A 21365-nucleotide genomic window follows, 5' to 3' on the forward strand; every position below is an offset into this window, starting at 1 on the left:
TTGCTCCTGTATGTTGAATCAAACAACAACAAATCACCAAAGCAACTATAATCTATACGTGAGGTGGAATCTGCCCAAAACAGCCAAACTAGCTGCCCGCTCTCATTTAATTGGTAATTATGGTGAAAGAAAGGATATGGCTTTGTCTTGCTATCCATGTAACCTAGCAGAGTATTGGCATCGCCATCAATACAACAAATTCTCCTATCATACCCCAATTTATTATACAAGCCTTTCTTCATAAAGCCAACATTTGAATATTCTTTAGCTCTATGTACAAAGATATCCATTATTTTGCAATGACGATGCCCACATCATTCAGAGTCCTAGCATATTCTAAATCATGTTGAGGTACTTTTCTATGTGATCGACCGAACATCGAGCTTGGATACGGCATAAGTGAATGTGTCTGATCCCCAACAAAATCTTTCACAATCCACAACTTGGCTTGGAAATCATAACCAACCTCAAAACGAGCTTCACATTTAAATCGAGTGATTGCTTTGGGTGCTCTTTTGTGTTTCCTCAGTATGAGACGCTTTGGATCTCGTTCACCTGCAGCTGAGCACAAAAATCTCCGCTTAACACGATCACCATTTTTACGAACTCTCAAAGTATCCTTTCGAACACTAAAGCCCACTACTTTGGCATAATCATTATAAAGTTTGTACGCCTCCTCCAAAGTTTTGAACTGCAAAGAATAAAAAGTTGTTTTGTCTTCTTCATAAAGCCTATCAGCCTCTGGCATACTCACAGATGTATCCCTGGTGTCTGTAACTTCATTATTTTCACTACCCACCATGGAAACATTTGATTCATCCTCTTCCTCAGACCTAAAACTGTCAGAACATGTATTTCTAAGCCATTCTTCGTTGTCCTTAGAGATATGATTCATGTTAGGATCACTACATAAAACAATTGGAGACTTTTAGTACGTATTTACACAGTTATACACCCTCTAAATGATAATACTTGTAAGACATTGGAGAGGGGGGCGCGGCCATTTACCCCCAACAAAACGGGTTGGCACCCACTTGGTAAAAGGGCAGTGCCATAATGGTTATTCCATCAATTTCCTTTCTTAATAAGGGTTTACAGCCCCATCCAGGCATATTTCCTTTTTTGTTGTCCAACAATGATGACAAATGTTATCTATCATTCATTATTGCCTCTAGAATGTTTCTGAAGTCTAAATTATTCATTACAATGATATATTACATGTACCATTTCTTCTTAGAAGGCAAATAGATAGAATGCACCCCTCCTTTTTGGGAGAATGTTGTCTAACAAGGTTGATACTTGTCATCTATCGTTCATCTATTTTTGGGAGAATGTTTATGAACTATCCACTATAATGATATATTATATGTACCATTCGTTCTCATAAATCATATACATAGAATATCATTCATGGGATGGGAATGAATCTCCAAAATTAAGAAATAAACCCTAAGAACTCAACACATTATAACACAAATTGCAAATTAAATTGCAAACACGTTTCAAAAATCTTTCTTTCAGTTGAGGAACCAGTTTACTAACCTTATTGTTACTGTAAAGGTTGATAGTGTGTAAGAATATAAGATGAACTTTTGACCGGTAACCGCGAATTGAAATTGATTCAATTAACAAGTAAATGCGATCGACGATGGTTGTATTAAATGAAGTTAGGGGAGGAAGAAAACTGATAATTTTGTTAGTTGAAATGGTTCGTGTAATACCCAAACCAAAATCTAATCTAATTTCTATAATTTAAAATCTAAGATGTAAATTACGTTTTTTCCCTTTTAATTAATTATCATTAAACTTACCTAGCCGGTTACCAAAAATATGACTAAAAAAAAACTTGGACAAGGAGCCTGCGTACCGGTGCAGCAGGCGTACCCTAGATTTTGGTTTAACTTAAAGCCTTCTGAGAATTTCGTGGGTGAAACTTTCGGGTACCCTTTTGATTTAAAAGCTTGGTCTAAAAAGGAGAATACGGGGACTAATAAACGGGGCAAGTTTTCCCATTATATATAAAATAAGATAAGAAGATTGCCAATTTGCCTTTTAACTTAAAGCCTTCCGAGAATTTCGTTGGTGAAACTTTCGGGTACCCTTTTGATTTAAAAGCTTGGTCTAAAAAGGAGAATACGGGGACTAATAAATGGGGCAAGTTTTCCCATTATATATAAGATAAGACTAGTTTTCGAACCCGTCCTACAAACGGGTACCGTTGTATTAAATTATTCTAAAAAATATTAGCAATTATGCAGAGCTATGAGATATATATATATATATATATGAAAATTATATTAATCACTCATTCAAATTTCTTACATCACTCTCAATAAAAATAAAACACCAAACCTTGATAAAACCTATCGACTTCTTTTAGTTGTTAGGTTTAATAATTGAAGTTTGATGAGAATGCTCAATGTGGTGAAGATGATATTGAAATTATTTGAATAGCAAGACACTCTCAATAATAATAAAAGAATTATGATAAACACAATTTAAAATAAAAAATTATATTTGTCGAGATATTATATTCCCCCTACAAATAATACAACTATGTTTCGAGGTTAGTTCAATGCACTTGCATCACGTTTCTGATTTTCTGTTAATTATTCATTGAGGTTAGTTCAATGTAGTTATTGTATCTAGTTTTCGATTTTCCGTTAATTATTTTTTGAGGTTAGTTCAATGCAGTTGCATCAAATTTCTGATTTTCTGTTAATTATTCTTTGAGGTTAATTCAGTGCAGTTGCATCAAGTTAATGAATTCTCGTTAGTTATTCATTAAGGTTAATTTAGTGCAGTTGCATCCAGTTTTCGATATTTCGTCAATTAGTTTTTGAGATTAGTTCATTGCATTTCCATCCAGGTTTCAATTTCTCGTTAATTACTCTTTCAGATTAGTTCAATACATCTGCATCCAGTTTCAGATTTCCAGTTAATTATTTTTAGAGGTTAGCTCAATGTTCAATGCATTTGCATATAGTTTCAAATTTATGGCTATTTATTCTTTGAAGTTAGTTCGACCAGTTACATCTGATTTCTGATTTCTTGTTAACTATTTTTGAAGTTATTTCAATACATTTGTATCAAGTTTCTGATTTCCCGTTAAATATTCCTCAAGATATTGCATCCAATTTCTGATCTACCATTAGTTAATCTCTTATTTTACTTTAATGCAGTTGCATCCAGTTTCTGATTTTTCATTAATTATTCTTTGAGGTTAGCTCAATGTAGTTGCATCCAATTTTCGATTTCTAGTTAATTGTTCATTGAGGTTAGTTCAATGCATTTGCATCAAGTTTCCGATTTCCCATTAATTATTTTTTGAGGTTAGTTCAATGTAGTTGTATCAAATTTATGATTTCCCGTTAATTATTCATTGAGATTAGTTCATTGCAGTTGCATCCATTTTTTGATGTTTCGTTAATTAATTAGTCTTTAAGATTAGTTCATTGCATTTGCATACAGTTTCTGACTTCCCGTTAATAACTCTTTGAGGTTATTCAATATATCTGCATCTAGTTTTTGATTATTTATGCTTTGAGGTTAGTTCGATGCAATTACATCCGGTTTCTGATTTTTCGTTAACTATTCTTTGAGGTTATTTCAATACATTTGCATCTAATTTCTGATTTCCCGTCAATTATTCTATGAAGTTAGTTCAACGCAGTTGCATTCGGTTTTTTATTTTCTGTTAATTATTTTTTTAGATTAGTTCAATGCATTTGCATCCAATTTTCGATTTCCCGTTAATTATTATTTGAAGTTTGTTTGATGTATTTGCATACCGTTTCCAATTTCCCGTTAAATATTTTTCAAAGATATGCATCCAATTTATAATTTCTCGTTAGTTATTCTTTGACATTAGTTTAATGCAGTTACATCCAGTTTTCGATTTTTGGTTAATTACTTTTTGAGTCTGGTTTATTGTATTTGTATAAAATTTCCGATTTCCTATTAATTACTCTTTGAGCTCAGTTCAATGTATTTGAATCCAGTTTCTAATTTTCTTTTAATTATCCAATGTGGTGTGTAATACCAACTTCAAACAGGACATAAAAATAAATTATATTTCATTTACTATGTGGGATCATAAAAAATTATCCAGTTCCCGATTTCACGTTAATTATTCTTTAAATTATACATGACTCACTATGTGGGATCTTCAAAGATTATCTACGAACGTGTGATGTTATATTAATTATTCTGAAAAATATTTACAACTATATATGCAGAACTATTATATATGAATATTATATTGATCACTTATCCAAATTTCTTATAACGTGAAAACCCCACTATCAATTAAAAAAAAAAAGAACTTACCCTTGATAAAACCCTTCAACTTCATTTTGTTGTTTAATAATAGAAGTTTGAGTGAAGTTTTGCGAGATTGCCTAATAAGGCGAAGTTCATTGAAACTACTTGAATAAGCAAGGCGTTCCCAATCATACGAAAAGAAATAAGATAAACACTATTTTAAATGCAAAACTATACTTATTGAGACATTCCCACAACATATAACATAACTATGTTTTGAGGTTAGTTCAATGCATTTGCATCCAGTTTCTGATTGTCAATTTCGTTATTTATTTTTTGATGTTAGTTCAATGCAGTTGCATCTAGTTTCTGATTTCTCGTTATTTATTTTTTGAGATTAGTTCAATACATTTACATCCAATTCCAATTTCCTGTTAAATGTTCTTCGAGGTCAATTTAGTGCATTTGCATCCAATTTTCGATTTTTCGTTAATTATTTTTTGAGATTAGTTTAATGCATTTGCATCCAGTTTTTTATTTATTGTTTATTATTCGATAAGGTTACATTTGCATCTAGTTTCCGATTACCCGTTAATTATTGTTAGAGGTTAGTTCAATGAATTTTCATCCAATTTTTTTGAGGTTAGTTTAATGCATTTGCATCCAATTTATTTTTTGAGATTAGTTCAATACAGTTGCATCCGGTTTCCGATTTTCCATTAATTATTATTTAAGATTAGTTCTACGCATTTACATCATTTTCCCAATTTATAGTTAATTTTTCTTTGATGTTAGTTCAATGCAGTTGCATCCAGTTTCCGATTTCCCATTAATTTAATCATTGAGGGTCAGTTCAATGCATTTCCAACCAGTTTTATATTTCCAGACAATTATTTTTTTTATGTTAATTCGATGTATTTGCATCTAAGTTTTGATTTTCCATTAATTATTTTTTGAGGTTAGTTTAATACAGTTGTATCCATAGTCCGATTTCCCATTAATTACTTTTTAATATTAGTTTAATATTTGCATTTGCATCAAATTTTTGATTTTATGTTAAATATTATTTGAGGTAAGTTTGATGCATTTGCATCCAGTTTTCGATTTCCTATTAATTGTTCTTTGAGCTTAGTTTCATGTAGTATTATATATATTTTAAAATATTTGTCATTATTGGTTTGTCGTTATTTTTTTATATACATGTAAGCTTGCATTAGAATGAATGCAAAATTTTCTATTATATATTTTGTGATGTTATTTTTTGTATAATTTAATTTTCCACTGTAATTTATTTTGGTTTTGTATATTATAAAATTGGAAATTATATTATAGTGTTGAAAAAAAAATATAAATTCAGAAATTTAATTGGAATATGTCGTAATTACTGTGTTTTTTGAAATCCTTAACAATGACTAAATGTCTAAATCCCAAAATGGATGGTGCATTAAATCTATCCAACTTTATTTGTTTAGGCCCATATAGACATATAGTGCATACAATACAATTTTATTTGTTGTCCATCCGCTTAATTTTGGGTGTACACTGTTACTTATTTTATGATTAGTTGACTTTTATTTTTTCTTTTTTGTCTCAGTCACATGTAAGGTTAACAAATATAGAAAGTAAATGTTCAGTCAACTCAATTCACTTTTTACTTCGTTATTTTATTGTCTTTTTTTAGAAAGAAATTTTGTTATGTTAAACTTCACCTAAGATTAGTGTGGAAACTATTCTTTGTAGCGTAAGAGTTATAGAAAAATCGTTTTCGGTGGAAACAATTGTTTTTAGCAATTTAGTTTTTTTGTCTCTTATTTTTTTCATGATTAGCTATAGTGTTTAGAAAAAGTTGGAAAATCTATGAAACTCTAGATGGGAGTGTTTTCTTCTTTATATCATATTTTTCGGTAATTAGTAATAGAGTTTAAAAAAAACTGGAGTCTATGTGAGTGCTCTAATTATCTGATTTTTCCATATTAGTCTCTTATTTTTTCGTAATTAGCCAAAAAAATTTACAAATATTAGAGACTGTGAATGCTCAAAAAATAGAGCCAAGTGAGTACAGCTATAACATATATCTAAAGATAACCACATTTTTTTGAGCGAGATTGAGAGTGAAGGAAGATAAAGACACTGCCATGAATTGCAAAAGTAATTAGTCCTTCGACATTGGAACAATAAGGTTTGTATTTGGAATTTTTGTGAGAAGTAGCGCCTGACCGGTATGCGAGACGAGTCAACTCAGATGAATTAGCTAGGGACTAAACTCATTTTCTGTTTGTTCATGTTAAGCGAGCTGCGAGCCTGAACTCCTAAACGGATTGTAGCGTCATTTAAGAAACTAGACTAGACGGCTTAATTAGATTCAAATTGGGAAAATTGATGAAACAGACCACTGATATATTAACATAAAAACCGTGTGCCCGTACATGCATTGACCTGTGTACACCCCAAAAAACTTGTACACGTACTAATATTTCGGGTCTCAGTTTACATGACAAAAACACCATAGAGAAGTGGCTGATCGAATATTCGTAACCAAAAGAAACTTTAATTTGAACAAGTCATGGAGTTTGAGGCTTCTTAGGATCCCTGGAATTATGGTGCAATGGGTCAGGGCCTGAAGGTACTGCCCTTAAACTCCACCCTACATCTCTTTCACTTCCATGAGGCGCAATGTTGAATTTCTTGAAGACTTCCTCCAAGCCGTGCAGAAGCTATAACAAGTACAAAATTAACATTTAAACTTGATTTAGTGAGCAAAACTGGCGAATAAAAAGTGTTCTAGGAAAAAATTATAACAAAGAAGTGAAAATATAGACCTTTCTGCTTTTATTATCTAGTGTAGCAGCTTCAGCAAGAAAGCACATTTTTGGTTTCTTGTGACAATCTATAAAACCAGCACAAAGAAAATGTCAGTAACTCATGTAAATTCAATAAACGAAAGAGATGTTAGAGAGCAACTATTCAAACCTCATAATAACCAACTATTCTTCTCTTTACTACTTTTGTAACAAAAATTCAAGTAACACATTTCTCAATATAGTAACAACTAACTCAAAAAAAAATAGCCTGTACTAAGCCCAAGTAAAACTAATTTTCATGTAAACTTGGGGGAGAGTGAGCAGCAGAGCAGATGATGTAGTATAAATATATATTACATGTAGATGGGTCCAAAAAATGTCATATTCTCTTTTTGGTAAAGTCAAAAAATGTTACATAGATACCATACGAGAAGAAAAGGATGGGATAGAATTGAAGGTAAGACTTGAGAATCTTTTCGAGCACAAACAGTGCTTGATCAAGACAGTTTTGAACTGGAAAGAACAAAACATAAGGAAACGCAACAACGACAAACCATTTAAGTCTTCCACAACGAAAAGCAAAGCCAGCAAAAGAACAAAATACACCAAAGCAAGTCTAAAAGCCATGACCACAAACTCTTAAATAAAGTGAACAGAGCAGAGAGCAGTGCAGAATCCAGAAGGAAAAATATGGAACTGAAGTTGTAGATTTTAGAGTGGAGTAAAGAGTACACAGGAAAACATATATATTTATAGAAGTTTTGGTATTTGCGTATCTAACAAATGATTGCATATGCAGCTATTTCTGGCATTTTTAGATATTCGTATCCCACTCCAGCTCAGAAACTCCAGAACCTGAACCCAGAACTCTAACCCCAACCTCAAATCATTACGGCGCGCCGGCTATTTCAACCCTCACTAGTACGTCAGACACATGCCACGTAGATTCGAATCTAGTATGTAATAAGTACTAGTGTAGTCGTCATGATCCAGTACGGCGTCAGTAATTTTCCGTTATGCCGTCAGTCATTTACAACCGCCTGATCATGATCAATACAGTCTTTTTATGTGAAGATGACGTAAAAAAAGTCTAGATGACGAAACCGTCCTTTGAACTGACAAGTACTTACTGTCAAATTTCTCTATTTTGGGTACCTAAGGCACGCGTTACCGTTATCGAGATGATTTTATATGCTTTGTATTTTTAGAAAATTCAATTATAATTACTGTCTTTTATAACTTGATTGATTGACGAGTATCAAGTGTATATGGACTCTTCTCTCATTAAAAATTAGAAACTAACAAAGGTGATTTCGTCCTTCTTTAGACTTCAGAGGTCGGTTTGATGCCTTGAGATTTGAATACTGGTTCTGGTATATTATTTTTCTTCTACATATACTAATATGTGAATATTAAGTCCGTAACTACAGCTTAATCATCTACTGTCTATTTCTCTCAAAGCTTAATTTAAATTGGATTATTCAACATCTTTTGGCCTATGATGCATAATTACACATGTTAGGTGATTGAGAAATGAATGTTTGTTTTTAAAGGAAAAAAAATAGAAGAAAAATAAACTTATATATAATTTAGTGCATACTACAAAAGTACAAATATGCAAAGCATAGTAGAAAACTTTCGAAAATTTTGTAAAATATTTCAGTGTTCAATGTACCAAAAGTTTCATATCACAAAATTTCGGTTTACTGATGTACACCGAAATACCTTGTCAACATTTTGAACTTATTCGAGGTTTTGCACCATGTTGCATAGTGCAACTCCCAAGTCCCAAGAAATTGGTCTTAGTTTGTTTTTATTATGTGGCCTACTAGCATTCCTCGTTCAGGAACAATAGGACGACATGGAAGATGCTTTTAACTGAGCCGAATAGACGGTTATGAGTGATCGATCTAGGCACTGTAGTCTAAAGGAAAATAGAATCGTTTCTTAGGTTGCGCTAGTTTACCTGTAAATGCTTCCATGTAAGTTTTGGTTAGAATATGGATGTTGAAGTAAATAAGTAAATTAATGATGTTTCAAGCTGTAGATGTTTCAGAGGAAGTCCTTCCAAAAATTGTAGGTGAAATTCCTTCCAAAAAGAAAATGCAAATGCAGCTAAAATATTAAGTTTTCAATGGCAGCATATTCTTCGCTGTATTTCATATTTTATGTTAGTTTCCCTTTAGAAATGGAATATATGCTAACTACTTAGAAGCTGCAACAGTCTCTGTTTTCGTTCAAAACTAGAGTCTTATGACTCAACGGTTACACGGAAATTTGAAATTTCAACAGATACTAATGTACCTTCTATGAAGAAAAACTAGTGATATTTCATGCAGATTGTGATAATAAATGCATTACCTCTACTTGTATTATCCTACAAACACTTGAACAGACAAGTTTTAACCGAAAATCTTAATCAGAAAAGCATACATAAAAACCAAGATACATACAGTATCTTTACCAATTCAAAAAACAAGAAAAGCATACATAAAAACCAAGATACATACAGTATCTTTACCGAGTCAAGTGACCATTGCAATGCCAAAACAAATTTATACAGAAAAAATGATAAACAGAGGGCATGAAAGGGATAAAATAAGAAGGGGAAGTCGTATACAGGTGTTTATCTAGTTACTAGTTTTGGCCTTCGATGTCTGTGGAGTTAACCCCATGGTTTTCCTCGTCTTCCCAACAAACAAATCCCGGGATTTTATCAAGCCAGGAAGACATCCGCTAATCGTCATGAAAGGTAATTGTGCGACACCCTCTTTCCTCCCTAGAGATACAAGGGCTAGCCCTGCACCTTTACTAGGCTTATAAGTGGCCATTTTGCTCTCATCCCCACCGCTCATTAACAACTTTATGTTCTTGATTGCAGCTTCAGCGTGTTTGCGTGCCAAGTAGCCCTGCTTCATTTCCTGTTGATGAAATATAATCAGATGGTATTTAATTCCTAAGTTTAGAGGATATAAATTGTAGTAGCTCATTTATAATGTTGAAGTTCCATGGTCACATGAAGCATTTGAGCTAGTTCTCTACTTCTCCGCCACATCTTTTGCTAAGAAAAATTTATTCAAACCTAAATTTAGAGGAAGTAAAACATGGTGGCTCAATTACACTGTCAATTTCGATACTTGGATAAAGCATTTGATACAATGCCACATCTTCTCTGATATGCAATTTTTTACTTTCGTAGATTTCAGCATGTTAATTCACATGATTCTTAGGGCAAAGTATTGAAACTAAAAGTTCTCAAGAGAATACTACTTTTAAGACTTACCTTGATGTCAGTAATATCTCCAACAGCAAAAACGTTCTTCCGACCCTTGACCTGCAGGGTTTCTTCAACCATCAATCTTCCTCGACTGTCCAAACTGTCCTTCAACACTGTCTCACGAAGCCACGAACCCACTGGTTTTCCAATGCATAAGAAGTGGCAATCTGCAGCAATAGTTTCTCCTTTGGATGTTTGATATGTAGCTTTTTCTCCATCTAAAACAGAGTTCAAATCCACAGTTTGTTCCAAAAGCACCTCAACTTTCTTTGAAATCAACCAATCAAGTGCCTTTGTTGAAGCTTTTGCATTAACGAATTCCAGCAACCTTGAGCCCTTGTGGACCAAAGTCACCTTCTTCTCAGGGAAGTCAACAGCAATCTCTCCAGCAAGTTCGACACCAGTTGGCCCTCCACCAACAATTAAAATTGAGCTGGAAGCTTTTATCTTTTCATGTTCTGCAATGAAAACAATAGCATCCGATTAAGCTATGGAAAACTAAAAATTCCATTTTGGACTTTGGTGTATATTCTAAATAGATTTTTTTTTTTTCTTAATTATTTCAAAATATAGAAAATGTTGGCGATATAGTAATACAGTCATTTGCTGGAAACAAATTGAGTCATCGAGATATCAGATCGACGGATTCATTCTATTATCCCTTATCCTATATTTTCGGAGCTGATGAATCCTGTTTCATAATTCAGTTATACCTAAACTTGTGTACATTGATGGTTCAAGTGTCTTCAATTAATTCTTACCACTTCCACAAAACCATAAACATTTCTAAAATCAAATATTCCGAAATTGACTAGAGTTTATGAAAGAAGGTAAACTATAAGGTTACACTTGTGAACTTGTTATTATGATTCCAAAATATCTTTAAAGGCAGAAGTGATTATTTCAATTGGAAATAATGTAATTTAGTAATTTACCAGTCAAGTACAAAGTACAAAACATATGTATGAAATTCAAATGCAGCCTTTACCCGCTTCGTATTGTTTGAGCCTCTCAGCTCTGGTCTTAGGATAGGGTTCCTCGTGGCCTGTTGCAACAGCGAGATAGTCGTAGGGAATACATTCACCATCAGCAGTCACGACTTCAGATTTATTGATGCTCACCACGTGAGATATAACAAGGCGTCCATTTGGAAAATATTCAGTGTGGTTGAACACCGATCTCTCTGCAAAAGAAGGCTCCACCATTGCTCTCAGGTTCGCCCATGGGATCTCAAAGAAGTCCTTCCTATAAAAGGTTAAAATCGTTCAAACCCAATATGGAACCTAACAGAAAATAAAATTAAGACAGGTACAAAAACAAAATGTATAAATAAAGAACAAGGCTTATGCCAGAATTAAAGATAAACTGATCTAATTGATACAAACAGTTACTAAACTTGCAACAGATTAGGATTTCGAATAAACAGTGATTATCATTGAAAGAGAGAAGGATATAAGGTAAAGACAGATAAACAATCACAAATGAGAGAAAGTCACACAACTGCTGTAGCAAACTCATACAGTCATATGTATATACTGTTCTTTTCTCTTTGCCTGTATCATTTACACTACTGTTATATCAATTTTTAACAAAACATATTTATGAATATCAATGGACAAATTATGAAAGGACTGTATATAATACGCAAATTGCTTCTTTTGGTTGGGAGGAACCTAAGTACGCGTGGAGTTTGGAAGCACCCCTACCTTATTGTTAGATTTTAACTGATAGGTTCTTCTGTCAGACACATTTTTGGTTTTGTGTTGCTCATGTTCCTTAACTACTGATTCCCCGAACTATGGGGACAATACTTCATTTCACACAAAACCTAATTTTCGCTAAATTATCTTGACCAAAATTTCCTGAGATGGTGAATGATTGTATACTTGGCAATGTTGGCAAAGAAACACATAACCTTTCTTTGCAATAAAATTAGACAATCACACATGGCTGATATAGAACCGCCTAGAACGCATGTATACCATTGAATATGAAGTGGTTTGACAGACTGCAGTATATCATTGAGCTGCTAGAAGTCAATATCAATAGAAAAAATATTTGTATACTAATCTATTCCATTTCAATGACATTTGAAATGTCTTACGCAAGCTCATTCCATTAATATGAAATTAGTCGCGATCGACTGGTACCCTGGCAAAAATCTTTTCATTGAAAATAGAATTTCAAAAACACTATAAAAGTATAACCAGGTATGACACAATTGGAAAACCCTCGTGACTTCACTACTAGGTGGACTCTTGCATGTAGATCACATGGAGTTCTTTGTCTCTATAACAAATGAACAAGGACCTACAGTCCTCTAGCATTGTACAATTACACTCCATATATTTGTGGAGTTATCTATCTACCTACTGTTTTTCCAACGGGGACTGCGAAAAAATTCGTGTTGTTTGAAGAATTTCACCAAGATCTTTCTAAGACATTCAGATTGAATGTTCATAATACATATTAAGATGTGAATTTTTATTGATGTTTAAGAAGCTTCTTTCTTGCATAATAAGTTGCCTCCTTGCACATTTGACTGACCGAGTCAAGTTGAACTAAAAATATTGATTTTTTCAATTTTTAATACTAGTCAAGATTTTGAAGTATTCAACCCTCATAAAAAAAAAAAAATTAAAAAAAATCTACTCTCTCTTCTCCAGGTAGTCGACTTTGTGGCAGATCTTTATATCATGTGATATTGTCATGAATCATGGATCTCAATATGAAAATATCTCATGATCTCAATATTTGTGTGTAAATAAGCATTTAATCAATATCAGTATCAAAACTTGGTAATGACTTAAGCATAGTACAAAAATTAGTTAAATGATTATAATGATACAGTATACACCAAACCAGAACCGGATAACTGACTCCAGTTCCAAGTTCATCATTTTAAGAATCAAAACATGCAAGAATCAAGAAGTAAATTTTGGTTTGAGTGGAACTACTTTGTACATTCTCCAGCACTCAAATGCAACAAAAACAAACGACAGTAAATTCTTTAAAGAATAATATATTAGAAGCTTACGGATCAATCAGAGTGACATGAGCACCAAATTGAAGTTCTTTAGCCATGAAGCCCCCAGCTATTCCTCCTCCAACAACCACCACTCTCTTGTTATCTGATGCTTCCGGACCCATGATAAACAATATTACTGTATCTTTTGGGAATGATGAATGGTAATAAGTTTGTGCTTGACAATGAAGAACGTCAAGAACCAGACGAGAGAAAAAAGTTTTAAGATTTGAACGCTTATTGGGTGTTCTCTTTATTTATAGTAGTCTTTGGTCAATGTTCTTAATCTTATCATTTTTAATTAACAGCCAGTTCATAGTTCATAAATTAGGACTTACGAGAATCTACCTCTAGTCCTCTACCTTACGCAGTTTTCATTTTTGAGAGGGATTCTATGCCATACTCGTTTTGCCTACTTTTGCCAGCCCAGGTGTCCAAGTTCATTTTATATCTTCTCACCTGAACGTGCATCACTATCGAAACAAAAATGACTGTGAATCAGCAATGACGTCAGGTAACATTGAAGTGGTCTTGGACTGGACCTAGTAAAATGAGCCCAACAAGCCCTTATTATCATGTTTTATTCAATTTGAGATTTGACAAGTAAAAAAAGTTCTTATTCCCACTTAAAAGAGATCCTGCAACTTTCAATGTACGTTTATAGTTTTGACCATTTCATTTTCTCTAATACGCTATTTCAAACTTTAAGATGTTAATTTCTCTCAATTTTCCTGCCAACCGAATTACAAAATCTTATTATAAAGAAGAAGAACATTTGACTGAATATTTTAGCTTAATTAGAAACGTATTGGGTTGTATACTTGTATATATATATAATATAAATCTTGGTTTAACATATTTCAGATTTTGAGAACAGATTGCGGGAAGATAACGTGTGCGCTCAATACAAATGATTCTGATTAAGAAAACAAAATTAAAGAATAGGAATCTTAGCTGTACTGCCTCAAATCCTTCAATGCTTCCTCAAGACCATGCACATGTCTATAGAGTGTCATACTATTTTTAAGACAATCCTTGTCATGCCATTTTGCTTCTAGATTATATCAATCCTCGTCATTCTTGTATGCTTCGAGATTACTATCTTCTCTCTCTGTTAAACTTCCTACTCACTTTAAAAATTTTAATCTTTTATGACACCCCCCCTATATCTTCAGCCCACTACATATAAGCTTGAGCCCAGGATCATAATAATTTAATTAGACACGTGGAGTCCCAATAAAATAGCGACACACTCCCTCTCTCCTTTTACTTGTCATCTCTCTCGCATGAAGAAATAACCAGAGGCATTCCTTTGATCCTTTCATGTCATCTCATCTCTCTCTTTAGTGAAAAACTTATTTCTTTGTTTTTTTCTTACATGCATATCGTATCGACATGGAGGGATGAAGTGAGAAATCGGTTATTGATATCAAGCCAAAAATATCGGATAAACTTCATCGCTCTGACCTCGATTAGCAATTAATCGGCGATTTAATCCGATATCAACTGCTTAGATATAAGTTGTCGGAGTAGCTGGAAATGCGCCAGGGTAGGACCTAGGACTTAGGAGCATTATATATACTAGCATTGTGCACGCCCTATGGGCGTCAAATTGAACCAGTCTTACAAAGACCACAAAGACATGATTGTTACACTGAAAAAAAACATATCACACTCCACAATGAACCAAATTACATTGGTAAAACAAAGTAATTAAGACATTAAATAAACCCCAAAATAGAGTTATAACATACTTACAACTATTAGCCCTCTTTTGTCTCTGTAGACATGATAAATTCTGCACCGTATTACACATATCATATCAAACTCTAGCTGCTCAAGAAAATCTTCTTTCTTATTTTACAATCTTTGTAGCATAGCTTTGGCATCCTTGAGCAATACAATAGTAGTATGAGGACGTAGTTATGTGGTCCCTTATACTTCATCCATAACTTGTATTGATCCTGCTTATATTCCTATTCCTATATACTTATACTTACATCTGAGTCAACCGTACCTGATTCAATGATTCACACAACTTCAAAAGGTATTCGGTGGCATCGTTTAGAGAAAGAGAAAACATATATAACAACTTTAGAAAGAGAACATATATAGCAACTTTCTTACCAGTAAACACATGAGTGCGAGTTATATATCCTGGTCCCAATATGACATTCTCTCACATTCACAATTCATAAAAGACCTTGATCCGTACTCACAATTCCCCCATCTAAAATAGACATGAGATGGGTAAATTGCTAGCTGCAACAATAAAAAATTAGAGATAGGTCATTCCACCTAAGCCTGGGGTAACACTAACTAACCCATGAAAATAAACATAATCAGCTCATCATACCATATCAACAATAGATTTTAAAACCTTCAATGCATTATTCATCAAATGTTTAAGCTAAAAAATATATATTAAAGTATAAGTCTCGTTGGTGAGGGTGGGTTAAACTTTCTTTATTAACTCAGCATTAAGAAGGCTAGAACTATAAAGATGGTTTGGTAGTTACTTTTGTATGAGGGGGATAATGGTAAGAAAAGAGATTTACCTGTTTCTATGACTTGAGCATCTCTGTAAAACATAGCAAAACCAAGAGATACACCATTTGCTTCTAATTCCATCCTAAATCAACCGTGGACACAATCAATCATGATGCTTCATCCTCAAAGTCGACTCCAAAGATTATCCAAACTCATTCAGATCCTAAACATCTACGGATGCAAACAACACATATTGCATTTTAAAAGGAAATACAAAAGAACAACACAACTTCTAGAAATTCTTTTTTCCTTTCGTATCTCATTTTGGGGGGAGGGTAACCCAAATTTAAGTGGGTACTAACCCATTTCCATTAGTTGAAAGTGCAAAACTGGAAAGAAGTAACAATTATATGACATAGGTGCTAGAACAATTGACTATATATGAATTTGGTATTGTGCAGAACTCCTAACAATACAAAAAGTATATGTAGTTTTTATCCACATTGCCCTAGAGTGAATACCTACATTTGGTTTCCTTGACAGTGTAGTTTAAACGAAATATAAATGGATCAGTAAACCAATATATTATTCAAAACTTTTAAAAAGTTGGAGAGAGAAGGATACTTAGGATTTAGGTGTAAAACCACTAAAGCCCACCACTATATTACCAAACTTTTGAACTTCAACAGTAGCTGAAGTCACCAAACTTTCAAAGTCCTAGTACAAAAGCTATACGCCACTCTAGGTGAATGCGTAGAAACGTAAATTTCAGCAAATATGTCAACCACAAATGGTACATGAGAGTGTTAAGAGTAGAAGATTTTGGTATCATAAAGTCTAGGTGTGTACTATCATAACGTCGACAAAAAAGCTATTTACCATTCTAACTTTTTGTTTTTGTGTGTACTAATGTAACGTCAACAAAAATCTAAACTTTTGACGACTTCCAACTCCATTTACTAAATTAGAAGTACAAAAATTCAAGTCGAAATTGAATTCTAATACATAATACTATTCGGCTATTCCATGTCCTTTTATCTATTATTTCTAATTCAAGTGGCTTTTCGCAGTATTTCTACAGATTATTTCTAATTTATGGTGCAGTAGTGAAAACTTCAACCAATTCATGCAATAGCCAAAAGTTCAACCACTTCAATATTCTAAAGACACCACTTATCTAAATATGAGCAAAATACAAAGATGTGGGAAGTTGATCAAAGGAGCAACAAACACACTAAAACATGGCATGTATACATAGTAGAAGATTACACAGTGTCTTGATTTTGAATAAATGTAAATTTTGATGTTGTTTTGATTGGGCAGAAAGAGTTGGTTAAATATAAATTCTGATAAAGTTCCAAAAATAAATTCAATCCATTTTACACATTCATCCAGAATAAGATAAAGAACCTAACCTTTCATGCGTAATCACGGGTAGAATATGTTTTTTCCTCGCATAATCCATTATCTGTGAGTCAATCCAAAATGCATACTAATTCCTTGAATCAACTCATCACCTGTTCCAAGGAAAAATATATATTGACCCATTGCCACTTCACTCGATTACAACAAACAAAAAAAATGAAACAACATTCTAGGTAACTGATGGAGTTATAAAATTGAGCTATACAAACAAAGAGATCATATTTTATCAAAAAGCTCAAGCCCTATTGGATCACGAAAAACAACCATTTAAAGATCACTAAACGAAGGAACCCACACAATATTTCCTACCAAAATAATAAATGGCAAGTAACACCACATTCATTGAACCCAAACAGATCGAGATCCTTGAGAATACATGAATTGGGATAGGAAGGGCCTCAACTTAAAAGAAAGTACAGTAAGAAATTAAACCAAAGTAGTACAATTGTTCAATTTAGGCACTATTGCAATATATCATTTACAGTATATGAAATTCAACCCCTACACGCACAATGGAAAATTAAAGTAGTGCTCTATTCGTTTGGATGGCAATCACATAGAAGAAATAAACTGAGAGAGAAAGAGGCGAGAAGTTGTGAATCGTAGAGATTGGTCTAATATCTAAAATGCACATAAAGCACAATTAATACTCTAAAAACTCAATAAATTCACTACCACAATGGCATCGCATGAATAAATTACTCAATAAACTTATTAATTTTTCCTAATTTCAGCAATATATGCATATAAATGATATTCTAAAATGCACTATGAAAAGAAAGATATGCTTTAATCTTCAAAAAGGATCACTCACATGAAATGCTCAGAGAAAACTTCAGGAGTGTAATCAAATCATCAGCACTGTTACCATTTAGGTACTCCTTGAAGAAGTCGAAAATCGAAATAAACATAGAGAGAAGTCGCTATTCTAAAATATTATGGAGTTGTTGAGATAATACGTTTATTAGAATAGTAAAAGTACTAAAATGCCCCCCAAAATAGATAGCAAAAATACGAAATTGCCCCTGTGACGTAGTTCATCATACCTCAGATTTTTCTAATATAGTAAGATATATTAGAAGACTTTTATTATTACAAGCATTCAATTTTCTGGGCATACTACCCTATACATGAAATAATCCTTACAAAGACTTACCCGGAGAGAAAGTTTGAAAGCCCCCATACAATTTCCATGTTTTCCAAGTCGTCCTGATGACTTCCTCAAACTCTTCATCTGGAATGCTCGCGTTATTATCGATCTTCATGTTTAAAACATAATTGAAGTATTGGCTAACACATCATCTTGAAACCTAAAAAATTGCACCTTAAATTGAAATATTGGCTAACACATCTTCAATAATTGAAGTAATGTTTAAAACTAAAACATCCTATTAAACCAATGAACAATAAATATAGCAAAGAAGCTAAAAAACCTCTTGTTGTTTGTTCTTTTTTCAGCTTACGAAAAAACGTCTGCGCAGCAGTGAATCCAAATGTATCAAACAATGCCGGTTGCCAAGGATCGCCCATCCATTTCCTGAAGGTCAAAGACAGAAAACAGATTAAGTATGCTAATTAGAAGAATATAGTAAACACCTGAACTACTGAAATTCTTTGACTTTCCACCTCAGCTGGTATAGAGACTCTAGGAATCTCTTTATATAATCCAAAAAAAAGCATAAATAAGCTCCTTATCGAAGAAATACCGTCCCTACCAGTAAATCTAAATAAGTTCCTCAAGCTCAGTAGCATACTTGTAGAATGATATACATCATACATGTAGACGCAACTCTGGTAAATCTTCTATAGTGCATTAAAATTGAGCATATTATCCAAATTTGCATACTTAGCTATGAATGTCCACCATAAATGCACTGAACATGCGTTTTATAAACAGGTATCTCGTATATTCCGATAGACACAAGTTAGTGCAGTAATTGCTTCGATAGTATATGATCATCGTCTCATACTCTCATATTCTAAATTGAAACAGTGAAACATGCATATGTGACAGCACGCAAAAGTCTCACAGAAAAAAGCTTTACCTTTCACCCAATTCTTTTGAGCAGATTGCAAGTATCAAGACAAATGGAAAGACAATAGTCCATGTGTTTCAGTGTGGCTCTTTATGGATCACCTTTTTTTTTTTTTTTTTTTTTTTTTGCACATGAAGGTACTAATATAAAAGATTAAACACGGAAAAACGAAAAGTACCAACCCAATGCGAGACTAAAAAGAGCAAAGATAAACAAAAGATTCCCATCAAGCCATAAATGCTCAAAGCGTATGCTTCAGACTTCTCTTTAAACCCATTGGCATATATGTTCTTTGATGGAATATTAACTTTCTAAAAGCTAGATAAGGCATCCTCAAACCCCGTGTAATTCATTATATCACACAGACCAAATGGGAAAAATAAATACAAAAAGCTAGTTTTGAAATCAGACGTACGCCCAAGACATCCAGGAAAGGAAAACAGTTCTACTATTCGCAGGCAATCAAACTTTAAAAGATAAATATAGGGACCAAGTGGAGAAACACACATTTTCCAAACGTACTAAACTAAAAAAAAAACGATCAAGTGAGATTGTGTTCATGTGTGGTGATCAATACCTTAAGTGTTCAACAGACCTCTTTTCAGGCACACTACAAAAAAACTAATCTTAAAAGCTAAACAGGCCATTACTAAACACCCCAATAATAAACACCCAAATTCTAACAAATTCAACCCACTCATCATCAAAGCAAACAATTATCTTAAACATGTAATCAAGCATTCTACATTTAACAAAATCACTAAACATATTAACATAAAATAGTAGTACACGTACAACTTTTTCATCATCGTCAAAGAAGTTCAATATACTCTGCTCTTTCGTTTCCGCTCTCTTTTTCCTCGAAGATGTAAACGTCTGAGGTGTCCATCCTACAATCAAATTCCCACCCCAAAACTCCAATTACATACCAAACTAAATACAATATAAAACAAAAAAAAAAAAAAAACATACCCTCTTTTGATCCAACTGTATTATAATAACCAGCAGAATACCCTCCTATAAATGCACCGTGAAATCTCCTCCTTCCTTCTACATCTCTAACCTAAAAATAATTTATTTATTTAATAATTAATGAATATAGAAATGAAGAGAAAAAAATATTTAAGCTAGCATTGGGATCTTGGACATTACCTACCGAAAGATTAGCCCAGTAGCTAGCGTGCAGTTTGGCAATGTCAATGCTCCAGTTTTCAAGAATAGTAGGTAAACTGATGTTGTTGTTGTTGTTGGAACTTTGACCTTGAGATGTCACGAAGTTCTGGTAACTGAAATTCAAATATGGGTTTGCTACTGTGTTGATTCCCAAAGATTGGTTGACGACATGTTTGTTGGGGCACGGGTGTCTTTGGGAGACGATCGTTCTTCCAACTCAGCCAACACTTCCAAGGAAGACTTCATGTCATTACTGTGGGAACCACTTGATTCATCAGTCTTTTGAAAGGAACTCAGAGACTTCTGTTTGTTCTTCTTTCTACTTGTTAAATCTTGTCGACAGAGATAGAGAGAAGAGAGAGAAAGAGATCGTGGGATACAAATGGTTTTTGGGCATGTTATTATGTTTTGGAAGAGAAAACGAATTGTTTTTGGGCATGTTATTATGTTGGGAAGAGAAAACGATTTATTAAAGTGAGTATTTATGGTAAGGCGTACAATTGAGAATGGCGTGGATTTAGTTTTCTAATATACTGCCACATAAAAAGACTGATTGGTTCTATTTAAAAGTGTTAAGCCATTTTTTTATTTAAAGACAATATCTGTCACACCCCGAATTTCGACAGAATTCGGAAAAACAATATTTGTTCCCGTCTCTTTGATCTTCGAGGTGTAACGCACTCTCAACTCCTAAAAACCCATAAACAGTTTAAATATGCGAATAATTAAAAACCAATAAAAATTTTAACTTAAACAAAAGTCCTCTTCATTACAAAAATTTACAAATAATATTAGGTTATAAATCTCTTTTCAATAACTCTTTATTTAAATACAACTGAAAATATAAAACAACATTTGTCTCAACTAAAAATCTA

At 33.2% G+C, this 21365-nt stretch overlaps 2 protein-coding genes and 1 long non-coding RNA gene across 4 annotated transcripts; all 3 read right to left on the reverse strand.

The window, feature by feature from the left end:
- Positions 1–6598: 6598 nt before the first annotated feature.
- Positions 6599–9319, reverse strand: CLV3 (CLAVATA3). 2 transcript variants are annotated; one of them, XM_086570053.1, is made up of 3 exons: positions 7619–9319; positions 7083–7150; positions 6599–6977 (listed from the first exon to the last, which is right to left on the reverse strand). In XM_086570053.1, exons 1-3 carry the CDS (start codon positions 7689–7691, stop codon positions 6825–6827), a joined length of 294 nt encoding a protein of 97 aa, XP_086426179.1. In that variant the 5' UTR covers positions 7692–9319; the 3' UTR covers positions 6599–6824. The 2 variants fall into 2 exon arrangements, 1 of the variants encoding a protein (XP_086426179.1); XR_015200798.1 differs by lacking the exon at positions 7619–9319 and adding an exon at positions 7234–7579 and having other exon boundaries at positions 6603–6977.
- A 139-nt stretch (positions 9320–9458) lies between these two features.
- LOC147486228 (uncharacterized) lies at positions 9459–13797 on the reverse strand. Its single transcript, XM_086570052.1, has 4 exons — positions 13379–13797; positions 11330–11586; positions 10348–10799; positions 9459–9985 (listed from the first exon to the last, which is right to left on the reverse strand). Exons 1-4 carry the CDS (start codon positions 13489–13491, stop codon positions 9695–9697), a joined length of 1113 nt encoding a protein of 370 aa, XP_086426178.1. The 5' UTR covers positions 13492–13797; the 3' UTR covers positions 9459–9694.
- Positions 13798–15645: 1848 nt separating this feature from the next.
- LOC147486229 (uncharacterized) lies at positions 15646–18182 on the reverse strand. The gene is made up of 3 exons (XR_015200799.1): positions 18096–18182; positions 17272–17373; positions 15646–15998 (listed from the first exon to the last, which is right to left on the reverse strand). It is a non-coding gene; the product is annotated as an uncharacterized LOC147486229 (long non-coding RNA).
- Positions 18183–21365: the final 3183 nt, after the last annotated feature.

The sequence above is a fragment of the Coptis chinensis genome, chromosome 7, assembly GCF_015680905.1.
Source record: "Coptis chinensis isolate HL-2020 chromosome 7, ASM1568090v1, whole genome shotgun sequence".
Classification (NCBI taxonomy): Eukaryota; Viridiplantae; Streptophyta; class Magnoliopsida; order Ranunculales; family Ranunculaceae; genus Coptis; species Coptis chinensis.